This window comes from Bombina bombina, chromosome 3 (assembly GCF_027579735.1).
Source record: "Bombina bombina isolate aBomBom1 chromosome 3, aBomBom1.pri, whole genome shotgun sequence".
NCBI classification, from domain to species: domain Eukaryota; kingdom Metazoa; phylum Chordata; class Amphibia; order Anura; family Bombinatoridae; genus Bombina; species Bombina bombina.
In genome coordinates this window covers 817,289,252-817,310,085 of record NC_069501.1, presented here as the reverse complement: position 1 = coordinate 817,310,085, position 20,834 = coordinate 817,289,252, and the positions used below count along the sequence as shown (strand labels likewise).

The 20,834-nt window shown below is 37.4% G+C and overlaps 1 protein-coding gene and 1 long non-coding RNA gene across 2 annotated transcripts in view; one reads left to right on the top strand and one right to left on the bottom strand.

The window, feature by feature from the left end:
• The window catches only part of PCID2 (PCI domain containing 2), a 47,027-nt gene extending 30,143 nt beyond the window's left edge, over positions 1–16,884 (bottom strand). Inside the window, exons 1-4 of the mRNA XM_053707766.1 lie at positions 16,742–16,884; positions 15,211–15,277; positions 10,314–10,403; positions 6,167–6,240 (exon numbers count right to left, since the gene is read on the bottom strand). Of these exons, the coding sequence (XP_053563741.1) occupies positions 6,167–6,240; positions 10,314–10,403; positions 15,211–15,246 (200 nt within the window). The 5' untranslated portion in view covers positions 15,247–15,277; positions 16,742–16,884. The remainder of the gene's footprint in view (positions 1–6,166; positions 6,241–10,313; positions 10,404–15,210; positions 15,278–16,741) is intronic.
• A 1,687-nt stretch (positions 16,885–18,571) lies between these two features.
• Positions 18,572–19,744, top strand: LOC128651945 (uncharacterized). Its single transcript, XR_008401223.1, has 2 exons — positions 18,572–19,021; positions 19,156–19,744. It is a non-coding gene; the product is annotated as an uncharacterized LOC128651945 (long non-coding RNA).
• Positions 19,745–20,834: the final 1,090 nt, after the last annotated feature.

Genomic DNA, 20,834 nt, shown 5'->3' with positions numbered 1-20,834 from the left:
ATTTCATGCCACCATTTCACCGCCAAATGTCATCAAATAAAAAAAAAGTTCACTTTTTCACAAATTTTGTCACAAACTTTAGGTTTCCCACTGAAATTATTTACAAACAGCTTCTGCAATTAAGGCACAAATGGTTGTAAATGCTTCTTTGGGATCCCCTTTGTTCAGAAATAGCAGACTTATATGGCTTTGGGGTTGCTTTTTGGTAATTAGAAGGCCGCTAAATGCTGCTGCGCACCACATGTAAATTATGCCCAGCAGTGAAGGGGTTAATTAGGTAGGTTGTAGGGAGCTTGCATGGTTAATTTTAGCTTTAGGGTAGTGTAGTAGACAACCCCAAGTATTGATCTAGGCCCATTTTGATATATTTTATGCCACTATTTCACCGCCAAATGCGAGCAAACAATTAAAAAAAATTCATTTTTCACAATTTTAGGTTTCTCACTGAAAGTATTTACAAACAGCTTGTGCTATTATGGCACAAATTGTTGTAAAAGCTTCTTTGGGATCCCTTTGTTCAGAAATAGCAGACATATATGGCTTTGGCATTGCTTTTTGGTAATTAGAAGGCCGCTAAATGCTGCTGCGCACCACACGTAAATTATGCCCAGCAGTGAAGGGGTTAATTAGGTAGGTTGTAGGGAGCTTGCAGGGTTAATTTTAGCTTTAGGGTAGAGATCAGCCTCCCACCTGACACATCCCACCCCCTGATCCCTCCCAAACAGCTCTCTTCCCTCCCCCACCCCACAATTGTCCCCGCCATCTTAAGTACTGGCAGAAAGTCTGCCAGTACTAAATAAAAGGAGTTTTTCCTTTTTTTTTAATAAAAAAAAATAAAATGTTTTAGCTGTGATGGACCCCTGCCTTAGCCCCAACCTCCATGATCCCCCCCCCCAGCTCTCTAACACTCTCCCCTACCTATTTGCCGCCATCTTGGGTACTGGCAGCTGTCTGCCAGTACCCAATTTGCCCCCAAAAACAAAAGTATCTTTTTCTCTTTTTGCAATTATTAATATTTTCTGTAGTGTAGCAGCCCCCCACAATACCCCAACCCCCTCCCCCTCCCAGATCCTTATATATTTATATTTTTAAAATCTTTTTTCCCCCCTCTTCCCTCCTCATTGGTGTCAGTGGCCAGCTAATCGCACGCGCGCCCCCGGCACCCGGCGTGCACATTGCACTTACAGGAACCGGATGCCGGGTAGCGATGGGCCGCCCACCCGCCTCCCTTTTATGCTCCCACCCACCAACGAACCAGCACCATCGCTACCGGTGCAGAGAGGGCCACAGAGTGGCTCTCTCTGCATCGGAGTCTTCTAAAAAGGTATTGCAGGATGCCTCCATATGGAGGCATCACTGCAATACCCTGAGAGCTGCTGGAAGCGATTGCGATCGCTTCCAGCACTCTCTTAGACAACTGACGTACCAGGTACGTCTATTGTCATTAACTGGTTGTTAATGCATGAAGTACCTGGTACGTCAGTTGTCATTAAGGGGTTAAAGGGACACTGAACCCAATTTTTTTTCTATCGTGATTCAGATAGAGCATACAATTTTAAGCAACTTTCTAATTTACTCCCATTATCAAATTCTTTTCATTCTCTTGGTATTTTTATTTGAAATGCAAGAATGTCAGTTTAGATGCCGGCCCATTTTTGGTGAACACACTGTTGTTCTTGCTGATTGGTGGGTAAATTCACCTACCAATAAACAAGTGCTTTCCATGGTTCTGAACCAAAAAATAGCTTAGATGCCCTCTTTTTCAAATAAAGAAAGCAAGAGAACGAAGAACAATTGCTAATAGTAGTAAATTAGAAAGTTGCTTAAAATTGCATGCTCTATCTGAATCACAAAAGAAAAAATTTGGGTTCAGTGTCCCTTTAAGTAGGATGTTTTTCCTCGGGTTTGTAATGACAACAAGTTCCCAGTACTACGTCTGTTTACAGGGACAGTATCTTAATGGTGAGACTTCTTGTCTAACCGAATTTAAGCGGAAACTACCGTAGAGGAGATCCAGGATAGGATCAGGTTTCTCAATCTGGCAAAAATTTTTATCTGTGAAGTCACTTTTTCTGGCTTTGCGATTAGTCGCAGAGCTCGGTGGCTAGATCTTGGTCTGTGAACATTACATCCAAGTCCAACCTTTTGTCTTTCCTTTAAAGGACAAGATTCTTTATGGTCCTGGTCTGGCCGAGATTTTTTCAAGGAATTTTCTGGTGGAAAGGGGGCTTTTCTGCCTCATTACAAGTCTTGACCTAAGGGTCGCCAGATTTTCTTCCTCGTTTCTTTTGATACTCAAAGGACCTTTTCTTCCACTCCGGAACTATCCTAGTCTTTTCTGGAAGTCCAATTTCGGAAAAAGGGAGAGTAATCGTAGTATCCTTCCACTGACTCAATATCAGCTTGAAGGGGCTGTCCCGATCCAGTACTGAATCAAGGGAGAGTACACTTCCTTTCTTTCGTCAGGCTTGGATCCGAGATGTCCAAGGTCCTTGGGCTGTGGAGCTAGTTTGTCATGGATACAGAACAGTGTTTAAGATTTGTCCCCTCTGGGGCAGATTTCCAGGTGAAGAGAGTAGTTTCTAAAAGGGACAGTCAACACCAGATTTTTTTGTTGTTTTAAAAGATAGATAATCCCTTAATTACCAATTCCCCAGTTTTGCATAACCAACACAGTTATAATTATACACGTTTTACCTCTGTATTTATTTTGTATCTAAGCCTCAGCAGACTGTCCCCTTATTTCAGTTCTTTTGACAGACTTGCATTTTAGCCAATCAGAGCTGTCTCCATGGTAAATACACGTGCATGAGCTCACTGTTATCTATATGAAACACGTGAACTTATGCCCTCTAGTGGTGAAAAACTATCAAAATGCATTTAGATTAGAGGCGGCCTTCAAGGTCTCAGAAATTAGCATATGAACCTCCTAGGTTTAGCTTTCAACTAAGAATACCAAGAGAATAAAGCAAAATTGGTGATAAAAGTAAATTGGAAAGTTGTTTAAAATTACATGCCCTATTTGAAACATGAAAGTTTTTTTGGACTTGACTGTCCCTTTAAGTATTATCTTCTCTGGGAGTGTTTTTTCCAATCCAGTAAGGAACTGTGTCAGTATTTCTTCTCTATTCTCTTTGGGATTCCAATAAGGAGAGGATTTTTCAGAATAATTTTTTCTTTGGACCAGAAGTGTCTCAACATTTTCTTTTTACGTCCTTTAAATTGGAGACTATCATGCCATTCTACACTTGGTACGGAGGGTCAGTTCTTGACTTTCATAATCCTTAAGGTCGCGTATCTTCATGTTCTCCTTTTCAGGGAACATCACCTTTTCCTGCAGTTTGTTTTTCTAGACAATCTCTTAATTTGTTGATTTTCCTTTTGACCTTGCTGCAGCTCCTTGAACCTTTACAAGGGTTATAGGGGCCCTTTGGCAGTGGTCAGATATTGGGAATAGCGTGGTGCCATATTGGACTATATCTTGGTTCAGGTGCTATCTTATTCAAAGACATTTTTGTCTTTTCTATATTTTCTCGGGTGGCAAGTGAATCTTGAAAAAAAGAGTTCCCTACTCCCAGATAATAGGATGTGTTTCCTGGGAAAAATTGCAGATTCCCTGTTCTTGAAGATTTATCTGACCGATGTCAGAAGATCCAAACTTCTTGTTTTTCTCTTCAGGCTTCTACCCGTCCTTCAGTGGCAATCATTCCTTTTGCTAGGCTCCTTCTGAGACCTTTGCAGCTATGGATGATTAGTCAACAGAACGGAGACCTCTCAGATCTCTCGCAGAGGATTGTTCTGGATTCTCTGGAAGAGTTTTTGTCTTGTGGTGTTGTTCTCAGGAGTTTCAGTCTCGGGGTACATGTTTTCTGAGACTTTCCTGTGTGATTGTGACCACGGACACCAGTCTGTTGGGCTGGCGAGCAGTTTGGTGCTCTTAAGAGTTCAAGGCCTTTGGACTTGGGAGGAGTTCTCTTTTTCAGAGTTGAAAGCAATCTTCAATGCCTTGACAGCTTGGCCTCTAATAGCTTTGGTCCGGTTTATAAGATTCCAATTGGACAACTTCACCTCAGTAGCTTAAATCATCCACCAGGGAGGAACTCTGAGTTTCCTTTGCAATATAGGAGGTGACCCGAATTCTTCAGTGGGTGGAATTTCACAATCGTCTCCTCTCTGCCATACACATTCCATGGGTGGACGACTGGGAAGCAGTTTTTCTGAGTAGGCAGACCTTCATCCCGGAGAGTGGGTTCTCCATCCGGAAGTATTTACTTAATTAACCCTCAGGTGAAGGGTTTCGGAATTGGATCTGATGGCTTCGCGTCAAAACGCCAAGCTTCCAAAGTGCGGATAGAGATTCTCAAGCCGCTATGATAGACGCTCTGGCGGCTCCTTGGATCTTCAGTCTAGCATTCTTGTTTCCTCCGTTTGCTCTCCTTCTACGAGTCATTGCTCCTATCAATCAGGAGAGTGCATCTGTAATTCTATTGGCTCCTGCATGGCCTTGTAGGATCTGCTTTGCGGATCTGGTGAAGATGTCATCTCTTCCACCTTGAAAGTTACCTCTGAGGAAGGACCTTCTAACTCAGGGTCCATTGCTCCATCAAAATCTAGATTTTCTGAAGCTGAGTACTTGGAGATTGAACGTCTAGTCTTGTCTAGACATGTTTTTTTGGAAGCGATCATTGATATTATGCTTCAGGCTCGTAAACCTTTTTCTTGCAGGATTTAACCATAAGAAATGGCGAAAATTCCTTTTTTGGTGCAAAGCTAAAGGTTTTTTCTGGAGTCTGGTGAGGATTCTCCGAATTTTATTGTTTCTTCAGGATGGCCTGGAGAAAGGGTTTGTCAGTCAGTACTCTGAAAGGTCAGATTTCTGCACTGTCTATTCTTTTGCACAAATGTTTGGCAGATTTACCAGATGTTCTAGTTTTTGTTCAGGCCCTGGTCAGAATTAGGCCTGTGTTTAAACCTGTTGCTCCTTGGAGCCTTATCCTAGTTCTTAAAGTTTTGCAGCAAGCTCCGTTTGAGCCGACGCATGTTGTTGATATAAAGTTGTTATCTTGGAAGGTTCCGTTTCTTCTTGTTTTTTCTTCCTCTCGCAGAGTTCTGAGCTTTCAGCTCTGCGGTGTGATTCCCTGTACCTTATTTTTCATGCAGATAAGGTGGTCCTTCGTACTAAATTGGGGTTTCTCCCTAAGATGGTGTCGGATTAAAACATTAATCAGGATAATGTTGTTCCTTCCTTTTGTCCTAATCCTTCTTCACATAAGGAACGTCTTTTGCATAACTTGGATGCTGTGCATGTTCTAAAGTTTTTTCCTACAAGCTACTAAAGATTTTCGGCAATCTTCTGCCCTGTTTGTTGTTTTCTCTGGAAAGCGTAAGGGTCAGAAGCCAACTTCTACTTCACTTTCCTTCTGGTTAAGAAGTATGATTCGTTGTGCATTTGAGACTGCTGGACAGCAGCCTCCTGAGAGAATTAAGGCTCATTCCACTAGGACTGTCTCCTCTTCTTAGGCTTTCAAAAATGAAGCTTCTGTGGAATTGTTTTGCAAGGCGGCAACATGGTCCTCTTTGCATACTTTTTCAAAATTCTACAAATTTGATTATTTTGCCTTGGCTGAGGCCTCTTTTAGGAGAAAGGTTCCTCAAGTGGTGGTGCCTTGTGTTTAGGTCCTCCTGCCTTTGTTCTCCCTCCCTGTCCATTCCGTGTCCTCTAGCTTAGGTATTAGTTCCCACTAGTAATTGGAATGACATTGTTGACTCTCCATGTCATAGGAAAGAAAACTAAATTTATGCTTACCTGATAAATTTCTTTCCAGACCACGACCCCGCCCTCTTATTATAATTCGGCAGTTTTTTTTGAGTAAACCTCAGGCACCTTTTTCACCCTTGTGTTTCTTTTTCCATTTCCTTTGGCTAAATGACTGGGGCTTATGGGTAAGGGAAGTTATACTTAACAGCTTTGCTGGGGTGCTCTTTGCCTCCTCCTGCTAGCCAGGAGTTGAATATCCCACTAGTAATTGGAATGACATTGTGTCCGGAAAGAAATTTATCAGGCAAGCATAAATTTTGTTTTTATTAAGAATGATCTCCCCTCAGTATTACAGCACATTAAACAAATTACATTGCTGCACTATGCACTCTATGTGAGAGACCTTACCTTAAGTGAGCTGCAAACATTTCATCATAGGGAGGCTCCAGTACTTGCTGACACTTTTCCTCTGGGGCAGACAACTGTGGAACAATGTTATAATAACTAAATGGCTAAATATGGTAATACCAAAACAAAAAGCATTAAACAAATAATAACAACAATAAGAATCAATCACTTTAAGATTGTAATATAAAATGTTAACCCTGCCCCATAGCCGTTCACAGTTTGCAAAGCTGTGACTTCTGAATGAAAGATGTTGTTGTGAGCAATGCACATTTTCTATTACTACATTTCTACATTGTGATGCTAAACCAAGAGAAAATTAAATAAACTTAATGAAGACAAAAACAACTTTTAAAAACTTAACAAAATGTATTTTTGTGTCTGTAGCTAATTTGCAATGCAATTTTCAACTGCTGCAATAAATTACAAAACTTTAAAAATTGCTTTATTCTCCATTTAATCATTGCAATTAAGATGGTGCTTTAGTGTAACTGCCTAATTTAAAATTTCATTTTATTTCAAAATGACCTGCAGAAATATTTTCACTAAAAAAAAAAAAAAAAAAATGTAATTGCAGAAAGTAAAGACAAGACCTGCCTCTGGGTTCTTGGTATGCAACAGCATCCACAATAAAATAGAAAACTAAATTACAGAAATAATTTAAGGGCCGTTATAGTGTTAAAATGACATGCGCTTATTAATTAGAACATGTAATTTTAACACTAGTGACTCTGCAATATTATGTGTTTAACTCCTGACAGTACTGCTCAGGAATTGCAGAGCACTGCTGGTCCCGAGCAGAAGCTGCCACGGACCCAATCAGCAGTGCTAGTTCCATGACACAGTGCTGACGATTGGGTTAGAGGCAGTTTCTGCTCAGGAACAGCAGTGCTCTGTTTTTTCAAGGGTTAAAGGGATGAAGGGGTCAAAATTTAAATGTGGACTTTAAAATAAGCATTTTTTGCAATATACTTCTGTAATAGTTATTAGTGGTTTTCAGTGGCATACGCATTGGTCCTGCGAGAGCCAGTGTATTATTATTTAAAGGGACACTGACCCCAATTTTTTTCTTTCATGATTCAGATAGAGCAGGCAATTTTAAGCAACTTTCTAATTTACTCCTATTATCAAATTTTCTTAATTCTCTTGGTATCTTTATTTGAAATGCAAGAATGTAAGTTTAGATGCCGGCCCATTTTTAGTGAACAACCTTAGTTGTTCTTGCTGATTGGTGGATAAATTTACCCACCAAAAAACAAGTGCTATCCAGGGTCCTGAACCAAAAAAATAGCGTAGATGCCTTATTTTTCAAATAAAGATAGCAAGGGAACAATGACAAATTGATAATAGGAGTAAATTAGAAAGTTGCTTAAAATTGCATGCTCTATCTGAAACACAAAATAAAAAATTTGGGTTCAGTGTCCCTTTAAACACCATGCTTGTTCAGAGAGCTGGCAGTGGTGTGTATTGCTTCTGAAGATGGAATTTGTGTCATACAAGACACTGCTGACTCTCTGAGCAGGTGTGGTGTTTCAATGCTGGTGCATGGGCCCTCACAGGATATGTGCATATGCTGCATAAAAATAGTATGTCAAAATGAAATGCACATTAAAGGGATATAAAGGTAAAAAAAATTAAAAAAACACATAGCATCGCAGGGTCACTATTATTAAAATGGCATGCTCTAATAAATTGGAGCATGCAATTTTAACACTATAATGGCCCTTTGAACAAAAATAACAGTGATTAAGGTCTTAAATACAATTCCAAAAATGATTAAAAATATTTAAGTTGTACTGATTCAACATGAAATACTGCAAGAAGAGGAGATACTACTGGCTCCATAGCTCATATACAAATATAGGGTTCTGAAACATTGACAATAAATATATCTCTGTTTATATAAGTTCTTTTAAGTGCCATGCTATTTATCTACTCCATTTACATGTTCGTATGTTTGTATTTACTTATGTGCTTATATATTATATAGTGTGTAGGATGTGAGGCAAAAAGGAAATATTTTCTTCATCTACACACAGAACTTCAGAGTTCATTATGCCATCTAGGATGGCTCCTCATAGGTGGGCAAACCAAATGGATTTTTATAGAAGGAGATTATGGCATTCATTTAAGCAAATATGTTTTGAAATCTGAACATAATTTATAGTTTTATTGTTATTACCAGGGTACCACTACACAGCAGGATTGGTAAGTCAATAGAAAATATTACAGAGACAATCTCAGCATTTAATCTCCCTGTAAAATGTTTAATTATGGAACATTAAATACAAATTGTAAACTACATGATTATGAACCTTCATATATAAGAATACTTTTGCAATGAAAACTGCAGCTTTGTTTTGTCAAATGAGTATATTGTTTTATGTTTATTATTTTAACCGAGTTCCCTGTCCCTCAGACAAAAGAAGCAGTGGGGTAGCCTGCACTCTTGTATTCCCTTAAGGTGGGTTAGCACTGATTCAAATGAGTTACTATGGCAAAGAATGACTTTTCCATCATGATTGTTAATGCAAAACTGATAATCCACCGTTTAAAAGCATGTGACACCACAGAGATTTAGGAAGTGAGGGGAAAGTAAACAAAAGCTCACATAAATTGCCTAAAAGTATTTACCCAAGCCTCCCTGTGAGAAAGTGAAACAAGTACAAATTTGAAATGTATTTTACAGCAAAAGGCTGCAAAATAAATAATTAATGTATGCTGAAATAATGTTTCCCTTGCAATAATAAAACATTTTATAAGTTGTTGAAATTTCAAATTTTAAAGGGACATAAAACCCCAAATTGTTTATTCATAATTCAGACAGAGTATACCATTTTAAACAATTTTCCAATTCTCTTCTAATATCCAATGTGCTTTGTTTTCTTGGTATCCTTAGTTGAAAAGTATAACTTGGTAGGCTCAGGAGCAGCAATGCACTACTGGGCGCTAGCTGCTGATTGGTGGCTGCACATATATGCCTCTTGTCATTGGCTATCCCAATGTGTTCAACTAGCTCCCAGTAGTGCATTACTGCTCCTTCAACAAATGATACCAAGAGAATGAAGCAAATTTGATAATAGAAGTAAATTTAAAAATTGTTTAAACCTGTACACTATCTAAATCATGACAGAACATGTTTGGGTTTAATGCTCCCTTTAATAGTCCTTTAAACTACATTGCATTCTAAAAAAATATTTATTTTGCCTTCTTTTACTGTAGAATACCTCCAGAGAAGTGGGAGTGCCTCTGTTATACTTAACTATAGGGAAATTAACTTTGTAAAATGTGCTAACAAAAGACAGCGAAACTATATTAAAATATAGATTTTGCATTGCAGTGCTTAGTTGCTAATATCTGAAATGAGTTTAATACCCCTTTTGTATGTAGGTCTTTTTCTACTCGAGCGACAGAATACAGCAGATGTACACTTGAGTATATTATGTTTTGTACTATATGGTATAGTTGTGGTTTTAACTGCATTTTCTCAAGGCTTTGCATTTTGTGAAGGTTCTTGAAATAGCTAAAAATGTTGACACAATATCTACCAAATATATCATAAAAAAAACATAAAAGGAAATGTATGTGCTTGTTGTATGTCTTTTCTATGTGTGTGTGTGTGTGTGTGAGTGTGTGTATGTGTGTGAGTGAAAAGCCTAGAATGGAAATATGGTTCAACTTAAAGAGACTTTTCGGTCAAAATCTAAATGCACATAGATGAATTACATCTTTGAATAGAAACATAATTATAAAATACATGCATTGGAAAAAGTGCTTCTTGTAAATGTAATCACTGTTTTAGTGTTGATATTTTTTCTCTTCAAGTGCATGGGAAGCAAAGCTAGATATTCTCTGTGCGCCAGCATTTTAAATAATGCAGCTGCTCATAACACTAGTGGGGCTTGTATCATGTCAGCAATTAACAAACCAAGTCATTACCACATAATTCAAGCATCTAAGGCTCTCTAACAAGTGTTGTGTTTAAAATGATGGTACATAGTACAGCTGTTGCTTTTATTAGAAGCATTATATATATATATGTATATAGCAAAAATGCTTCTAGTCATAACTGAAATGCATCCACGTGTATTCCCATTTTGGCCGGACTGTCCCTTTAAACATACCAATGACATGTGTAATATTTACTTACCTGTAACCTGGCATTTGCAACATGAGGATGTCTGAATGAAACCAACTCTGCACAAAACACACCATGTTTACTGTCTATCGCCTCCTGCACCTAAAATCAATGAATACAAAGAAACCAATGTCACCTTTCTGTTACATACAAGCAAACCAACACGTCTTTAGTACTCTATGGCAGCAGTGTTTAGCAACATTATTTGTAGCTTTGTTGTACAATGTTGCAATAGAGTACTAAAAACTTGCACACTCCTGAGCTCTTATGAGCCTACCTAGTTTTACTCTTCAATAAAAGATACCAAGAGAACAAAGCACATTTGATAACAGAAGTAAATTAAAAAGTTGGTTAAAATGGCATGCTCTATTTGAATCATGGAAGATTCATTTTTACTTTAATGTCCCTTTAACCCCTCCGTGACCAGACCACTTTTCCATTTGTTCACCGTCTGGGACCAAGGCTATTTTTGCATTTCTGCAGTGTTTGTGTTTAGCTGTAATTTTCCTCTTACTCATTTACTGTACCCACACATATTATATACCGTTTTTCTTGCCATTAAATGGACTTTCTAAAGATACCATTATTTTCATCATATCTTATAATTTACTATAAAAATATATATATAAAATTTGATGAAAAAATGTAAAAAAAAAACAAGAACATTTTTTAAAACACACCTTTTCTAACTTTGACCCCCAAAATCTGTTACACATCTACAACAACCAAAAAACACCCATGCTAAATAGTTTCTAAATTTTGTCCTGAGTTTAGAAATATCCAATGTTTACATGTTCTTTGCTTTTTTGTAAGTTATAGGGCAATAAATACAAGTAGCAAAATTAGCGCTAGTTACATTGGAACACTAATATCTGTCAGGAATCCCTGAATATCCATTGATATGTATATATTTTTTTTTTTAGTAGACAACCCCAAGTATTGATCTAGGCCCATTTTGGTATATTTCTTGCCACCATTTCACCGCCAAATGCGATCAAATAAAAAAAATCATTCACTTTTTCACAATTTTAGGTTTCTCACTGAAAATAATTTACAAACAGCTTGTGCAATTATAGCACAACTGGTTGTAAATGCTTCCCTGGGATCCCCTTTGTTCAGAAATAGCAGACATATATGGCTTTGGCATTGCTTTTTGGCAATTAGAAGGCCGCTAAATGCTGCTGCGCACCACACATGTATTATGCCCAGCAGAGAAGGGGTTAATTAGGGAGCTTGTAGGGTTAATTTTAACTTTAGTGTAGTAGACAACCCAAAGTATTGATCTAGGCCCATTTTGGTATATTTCATGTCACCATTTCACTGCCAAATTCGATCAAAGAAATAAAATCGTTCACTTTTTCACAAACTTTAGGTTTCTCACTGAAATTATTTACAAACAGCTTGTGCAATTATGGCACACATTGTTGTAAATGCTTCTCTAGGATCCCCTTTGTTCAAAAATAGCAGACATATATGGCTTTGGCATTGCTTAATTTTAGCTATAGTGTAGAGATCAGCCTCCCACCTCCCGATCCCCCCCAAACAGCTCTCTTCCCTCCCCCACTTCACAAGTGCAGGAGTGGAAAGTGCCAGTACCAAAATAAAAGGCAGGCCCACCCACACACTCCCGGCGTGCACATTGCACATACAGAAACCGAATGCCGGATAGCGATGGGCTGCCCACCTGCCTCCCTACTAATGCTCCCGCCCACCAACAATTGGCACCATCTCTACTGGTGCAGAGAGGGCAACAGAGTGGCTCTCTCTGCATCGGTTTGTAAAAAAAAAGGTATTGCAGGATGCCTCAATATCGAGGCATCACTGCAATACCATAAGAGTGGCTGGAAGCAATCAGGATCGCTTCCCCTGCTTGAAACACCAGAGTGTTCCATTGGTCTTAAAGGAACATGAAAGCCAAAAAAAAATTCAGGATTCAGATAGAGAATGCAATTTAAAATAACTTTCTAATTTATTTCTATTACCTAATCTGTTTCATTCTCTTGGTATAATTTGTTCAAAGAGTGGCAATGCACTACTGGTTTCTAACTGAACACATGGGTGAGCCAATCACAATATATATATATATATATATATATATATTACAAATCTCAAGGAAGGAAAGTTTGAAGAGGTCACAGTAGTGTTCTCTCTAAAAGAGACAGGGATTTCAGCACTCCATTTAAATGTTATATTCAATGCACACATACATAAGTATTAATTTAGAAATAGGTGTTCCAGGCCTCCATGCAACCAAACAACTTCTGGGTCCCCTAAACCAAAACCACACAAGATTGATATAAATAAAATAAATTTATTAGTGCAAACAAAGAAAGAAAAATCAAAAAAATCAATCACATACATTTAAGAATACATTGTGTACATTAAATGCATAGATAAAGCTGGCCAGCTCACTCGGGTTGATATGATGCAGGTGAATACCTAGATATAGGCTTTTGAGTTATTAGGCAACACCCCTACCAGTGGGTAGCCCTGTGTACCAACAGGAATCTGCTACCATGGATAATAATGGGGATCCATGCGTAATCACTCATATGGTGCACAAATGAAACTGACAACACCTGTCTCAGAGGGTAACTCCAACGAATTTGAGAGTCTTGTTACCATGAGATAAATATTAGGATCTATGCCAGTTACTTATGTGCTGAACTGTAACAATGTAACAAAGTATTACATGCTTATATATTTACACACTTATATTGAGAAAACAACACCCTGACCAGAGGGTAGCACCAATATTGAAAAAAGGTTCCAGCTACCTTAGTACTAAATAGGGATCTATGTATCTCTAATGGTAGATGTGTAATCACAGCAATAATGGCAATCACTTATATAGTGCAAGCAGTATAGATTACATAAAATATATGTTAATAGGGCTTTCCACATCCACTGTGATTTTGTTTTAAAGCTTAAGTGTATTGCTTTAATGCATGTTCCAGACAGTACATTCCATTACAGACTCGTAAGTCCATGAATACTTTACAAATCACTTTTGTGCGCTTGTAGTCCTTCTCCTTTTAAGCTTGGTATAAAATCCGGGTGCGGTGCCTGCTTGCTGCTGTAGTTAGAAGAGCTGTGTGCTCTATCGCCCTGAGGAAGCCCCAATGACATTTGGTCACGTGGGGGGTGAAACGGCCGTTGGCGTGTGACGTCATTTGCACAGCTGAGAACCAGCCCCTGATTGATACTCGATGCAGCACACATGTTTTTGCATGGAGGCCTGGAACACCTATTTCTAAATTAATACTTATGTATGTGTGCATTGAATATAACATTTAAATGGAGTGCTGAAATCCCTGTCTCTTTTGGAGAGAACACTACTGTGACCTCTTCAAACTTTCCTTCCTTGAGATTTGTAAAAATATTTGTTTACAGGGCCTGCACCCGAACTAATAATTAAGTGGATTTTTGATACCTTCTCCTTAACAGACTCAGTATATTGTGTGTGTGTATATATATATATATATATATATATATATATATATATATATATATATATATATATATATATATATATATATATATATATATATAAGCAACCACCAATCAACAGCTAGAACCTAGGTTCTCTGCTGCTCCTGAGCTTGCCTAGATAAACCTTTCAGCAAATGATAAGAGAAGGAAGCAAATTAAATAATAGAAGTAAATTGGAAAGTTGTTTAAAATTGTATTCTCTATCTGAATAATGAAAGAAAAAAAAATTGGCTTTCATGTCCCTTTAATGAACATTGAAGTAGAAGTCAGTTCCTTCATTTGCTCCTCAGTTTCCAGAATATAATTCAAATAACTGACCTTTGCAAAACCCTCAATAACACATGCACCCTCTTATACATCTGCTTGTGCCCGCAAATATCCCCCACCTTTACCACTCCCATTTTACTATCTGTTTAACTGTACTCTTGCTAATCTTATATGATCACTCACTGTAGCCGTCATAGCTACAATCATATGAAAACTATGCTCCATTCCTAAATAATTATATACAGCAGAGCATCCAGCACAGTATAGCTCTGTTTTCACCATATAAAGATACCCCCTTAGTTTAAGTCTTTTTAATCAGAATATGGTGCCCAATATTTCTTTATTTTTGTTGCGATTCTTGGCAAAAGGTTAAAAGGGACTCAAGTCAAAATTAAATTTTTAGGATTCAGATAGAACATGCAATTTTAAACAACTTTCCAACTTACTTCCATTAACAAAATGTGCATAGTATTTTTATATGTAGACTTTTTGAATCACAAGTTCCTACTGAGCATGTGCAAGAATTCACAGAATATACATATATGCATATGTGATTGGCTGATTGCTGTCACATGATACAGCAGGAGTGGAAATAGACATAACTGAAATTTGTCTGAAAACAATCTACTACTCATCTGAAGTTCAGACTAAGTGATATTGCATTGTCTTCATGCATTTGTTGAATATACAAAGCTACTGTATTTACTGATCCTTTACATTTTCCATGCCAATAAACTAACTTGGTCTCTTTAATAACATCAAATGAGCACGAGAATAAAAAACCTGTTTTGTTTGCAGTCCTAAGAACTGCGTTTGGGAACACTACCATTACTGACAGCAGAAAGTGACATTTGGTGTACACTGTTTAATCTAATGACAATCACCATAAGAAGCTGGGCTCAAACAACAAAATCAAACCAGAGCTACAGATTTATCTGAAGTTGAATTTGGACACAAAGTTTAAAAATTATGTAAGAGGTGAAAGCAAATTTACTAGTTTGTAATTTCTAAAAGACCAAGTAACCTTGAGCCCCATTTCTGACATGGTCTGTTCAACAGATGCCCTGAAATGTTTTGTGTTTTAACAGATTTACCCTTAGTAAAACAATAGGATTTATACGCAGCCCAAACAATGTTTACACATACAAACCTGCTGTAAATACTGATTGATAGTAATGTGTGCCATATCTCCTCCAGATTTTTATTTATTTCAGGTCCTATAATAGAAACATTGCAGTAAGATAATTAATAGACATTCTAATTAGTTTTAATGTTGGATATCCATTAAGAAAATATAAATGAACTAAGCTTCATAAACAGTGCTTAACAGAAATGTGTATGGCATTCTGGAACTATAAAATAAGAATCCACTACTGACTTTAGTAAACAAGTAACACTACACCTGATTGGGTATTTAAAGAACAGTTAAATCTATGTGTTTCATATTAAGATTGGTATTATCAATTATAATAAAAATGATGCCCTTGTGGATGGACATTGTGCAATGGGAAGAGACAGGAATGAGAACAAAGATGTAGAGATTAGAGGAATACAAAACCAATATGATGCAGACCTTGCAAAATGAGAAAGCATGAAAAAAAATAGGATGCACGTAATCTATATAAAAAAAATAATAATCTATAGCAACGAGTGTGCAGGTGGATTTACTTTTGTGGTCAATGCATAAAACAAATGAGTCTACTTGTATCAAATTTACCTGCAACACTTATTCTACGTTGAACTTTAGAAAGAGGGATAAGCCCCTCCCATAGGAGGCTATTACTAACCTCCTTTGCTAGCCAAAAGGACATAAACATGCCTTCATTATGGTTCTGTCAGTTATCCTGCATTAATATGCCAATGTGGCTTTAGGTACATGTGATATATTTTGATCAGCAGCAGCAATGCACTACTGGGAGATAGCTGGTGATTGATGGCATACGTACATATGCCTCTTGTCATGGGCTCACCACGTATTTAGTTCGCTTCCAGCAATTTATTGCTGCTCTGAAGATGTGTGTTATACCCCTTTGCAAAAGTTAAAAACATAGCTATGAGAAAGTGAAACGTGTAATAATAAAATGCTCTAACATATTACAGCATTATGAGGAAGAGGCAAGTTTGATTTTATCAAATGTTTCACCTATGGTATAGTGGCATATATGTACGGTTCCCTATTCCAGCAGTGATGATAAACATATGGGTTATAACACCCTTCTTTATTAACCCCATGGGCTGGTCATGATATCATCAACCTCACATCTAGAAATATAGTAAAGCCACTGAATTAGACTTACACACAATATAATAATGATATCACTTGAGGTGGAATTATAAATGCTGATAAATCAGTCATGTTTGTATCTGCAAATGTAAATTAATGTAGGTCCTACCGATGCTTATAGGAGCGTTTCTGACATATTAACACATTTATGAATGTCAGAGCTAGATGCACGTTTTAGTAATTACATTTTCTATTTCTACTTGTAAATTGTAATGTTCTTTTTATGAAGTTCTATTGCGAGGCCGTGCTTAATAACGTGTGATACCCTTGTAAAACCCAGACATTCCTGGGCTTCTGAACAACAATAAATTGTTTTTTTGCCACTGAATTATACAGTACTTATTATTAAAAAGGGACATAAAACAATTTGGGATATAATGTACTTTAATTTATTTACCTGAAAACTAATACCGCAGTGCCTCGCCAGTAACCCTTTCATTAAATTTCCGAATTGTACAGCTTACTTCTATGGCTGCATCTGTATCTGCTTTGATAGAATGGTAGCGGCTAGTTTCCATCCCTCTAAAGGACCCTCTGACATCACAGCAGTCACGTGACTGCAGTGATCACATGGTACAGAGAGCAGAGGAAGTAGAAGTGCGGGAGATAAAAATCAATAGGACGCTTTCTGTTTTACCTCTGTCTGCAGCTGTTGTGTGCTAGGTTAGGACTTGTTGTCTGGGCTTATGCTGGACATGGAAGATGTGTTTTCATGAAGCTGAGATCCTGATTAGAGGCTGCTTGATAACAGCCAGCGATTTGTAGACTGTCTTTTTTTTCTGAATAATGGGAACCTCATCTGTGCCTTGGATTTGTGCTAGAAAAATGAAGACCTGGGTGTGAGAAAATATTACACACGAAGCCCAACATTTGTTTTTTATCTTAATTTTTGTATTATTTATTTTGTAGGAGAAAAGCTGTTATCTGTTACTGCAAATGAGCAATGGGAAACCACTAAGATAAGTAAAACTGAACTTGCTAACAATACCCAAATTGAACAGGAAAGAGTTAATTAGCTTATATTGTCACTATATATCTTAACTACCTTCTTTATGTACTGGTAATGTTACTCACTACGCTATACTTGACACTAAGGGATTATGGAAGGGAAGGGGTTAATAGCTGTTTTGTGTATGACTGATGAAAGAGTGAGCGGACATCAATAAATGCCGACAGCGTATTTATCATTGCACAAGCATTTCTTGTGCAATGCCACCCCTGCACATTCGCAGCCAATCGGCCGCTAGCAGGGGGTGTCAATCAACCCGATCGGGTTGATTGCTGTCCGCGGCCTCAAAGTTGGTGGAAGCGTTAAGGAGCAGCGGTCTGTCGCTCTTTTCTTACTCTTTCACATTCTACATGTCTCTCTGTCACTTTCTCACTGTCACTCACGCCATCACTCTCTCACACTGTCTCTCTCATGCTTTTTCTCTCTTGCTGTCTCTCCCGCTGTTGCACTCTGTCTCCATCCTTCTCGTTCTCTCTCTTTTTCTGTCTCTTGCTGTCATACTATTTTTGTGTCTTTCTCGCGCTCTCTTGCTGTCACACTATTTCTGTCACTATGTCTATCTTTCTTGCTATCTCTCTGTCCCTGTTGCTGTCTCTTTTTCTGTCTGTGTCTATCTCTCTCGCTGCCTCACACTCTGTCACTTTATCTCTCTCTTGCTGTCATTCTCCCTGTCAGACTTGCTGTGTCTCTCTCATTCACCCTCTTTGTCGTTTTCTCGCTGCCACACTCTCTCTGCCTCTTCTTGCTGTCTCTTTTTCTGTCTCTATCTCTCGCTGTCACTCTATCTCTTGTCATCTTTTTTTTTTTTTTTTTTTCTGTCTCCTCTCTCCATGCCCATCATTTGCTGATGTCTCTTACATTTCCCTTTCATCCTCCTTACTGTGTATGTAATGACAGTTGCAGTGTGTAGAGAGTGTAACAGGGGGGTACTTGTTAAAGAGAGAGGGCAATGGCATTTAGGCTGTGTGACAAGAGAGAGAGGGTGGCACAAGATTTGATTGCATGGTTGGTGGATCATGTAAATAAATTGTGTTTGCGGGTGGGTTGCAGGATCCTATCAAGTGTATGTATGTGTGTGTATATGTGTGTATGTATATATATATATATATATATATATATATATATATATATATATATATATATATATATATATATATATATATATATATCTCAAAATCTTTTTTTTTTTTTTTCCACAGATCTAAAGAAGATGTTCAAGTTTTTTTCTGTACAGCAGATATTGCACTGCAGTATTGAGAGGTGACATGTGACTTATTGTAACATTGTTGTATACGCAGACAGTTTCATAACTGCAGTATTGAGAGAGGTGACATGTGAGACTTATTGTAACATTGTTGTATACGCAGTCTCATGATAACTGCAGTATTGAGAGAGGTGACATGTGAGACTTATTGTAACATTGTTGTATACGCAGTCTCATGATAACTGCAGTATTGAGAGAGGTGACATGTGAGACTTATTGTAACATTGTTGTATACGCAGTCTCATGATAACTGCAGTATTGAGAGAGGTGACATGTGAGACTTATTGTAACATTGTTGTATACGCAGTCTCATGATAACTGCAGTATTGAGAGAGGTGACATGTGAGACTTATTGTAACATTGTTGTATACACAGACAGTTTCATAACTACAGTACTGAGAGAGGTGACGTGAGACTTATTGTAACATTGTTGTATACACAGACAGTTTCATAACTACAGTACTGAGAGAGGTGACGTGAGACTTATTGTAACATTGTTGTATACACAGACAGTTTCATAACTACAGTACTGAGAGAGGTGACATGTGAGACTTATTGTAACATTGTTGTATACACAATCTCAGGATAACTACATTATGCTGCAGGTAAAGGACAGGAATAACAGGCACAATTAATAATGACTGTACATAAGTATGCTTTAACAATTCTTAACTAAATATTTTATATGGTGTTTACTGTTCCTTGAATGTGTCACTTTTACTCCACTGACTACAATACAAAGTTTTATGTATTTGTTTTTAGAGTACATTTTATGTTTTTTTACACAATTCTAATACATTATTTCTACAGACTCCTCCTGACCCCTACTCCTAAGTCTTTAAAAATAAATGCTGGAGATGATGAAGTTAATAATAAAATTCTACAACAACTAAGTTATGCACATTTTGTTTTAGAAAGACAGCGTTGTGATACGCTCAGTGCGCTGTGAGTGAGATGTTAATGTCGCACTTATATCCCTTTATCAGTGTTATCATTTTATAAATACAATAAACGCTTTAGTTTTATGAAATAGAATGTTTAATTTTGTGCAGTAAAACAACTTTACAATATACTGTCATTATTTATTTTGTCGTTGTGAATTAAATAAACATTTTTCTTTGCACTAATACGTGTTTTCATACTTTCTTGATTGCATATTATACATTTTGAGGATATTTAGTTTTGTCCTGAACAATCCCCCTTAAATACAAAATACATTGAGGGGAATACGGACTATAAACAAATATGTAGAGATTCTTATAGTTGTTATTTATTCTGTACAAAATAAATTATTTCTCTGTTCCTACATATATTTAATCAGCACTATTATAGACTCACTATACACAAGCAAACTTAGTTATCAAACTATAAATAGGCAAATCGATGACGTGTTTATATGTTGAGAAATGTAAAAATAAAGTTACATTATTGTTTGTGTGGCCTTTATTGGGAAAAACTGCCTTACTGCTGCTAAAGTCATGATTGAAATGTGACTTATTAAAGAGAGAGCATTACGTTTTAAACAATTTTCCAATTTACTTTTTTTTTAATTTGCTTCATTCTCTTGGTATCATTTGGTGAAAAGCATACCTAGATAGGCACACGAGCAGCAGTTTACTACTGGGAGCTAGCTGGTGATTGGTGGCTGCATTTTATATGCCTCTTGTTATTGGCTCACCCAGTTCCCAGTAGTGCATTGCTGCTCCTTCAGAAATTTATACCAAGAGAATAAAAAAAAATGTCATAATAGAAGTTAATCCAAGTGATTTGAGCTTCCTCCAATGGTTGCATGCACCCTTTGGCGTTCAGTTCGTGGGGACACGCAATGATTGGAGGAAGCTGGATTTGTTATCGCTGTGCTAACTACAGCAGGAGCTACGGGCGGAGGATCGCCAGTCTGTTTTCTGTAAAGAAAGGTATTTAAAAAAAAAAAAAAAAGCTTTATTGTAAAGTTTAATGAATGAAAGTGCCCCTGCTTTTAAGATTAGTTTTAGATACCAAGCACTTATTCATTAAACTTTACAATCACTTTAATATTATACATTCATGTTACAGAAATGCACTCACATATTAAGTTAACAACATGTTTGTTTCTAGTCAAATAGGGCTAGATTTATCAAAAAGGGGCGTACATATTTGCCCTAGCTCGCTTCTGGCAGGCTGCAATCCGCTGGCGGAATTCAAAATTGCTACAAGTGCTATCTTGCATTCATGTGC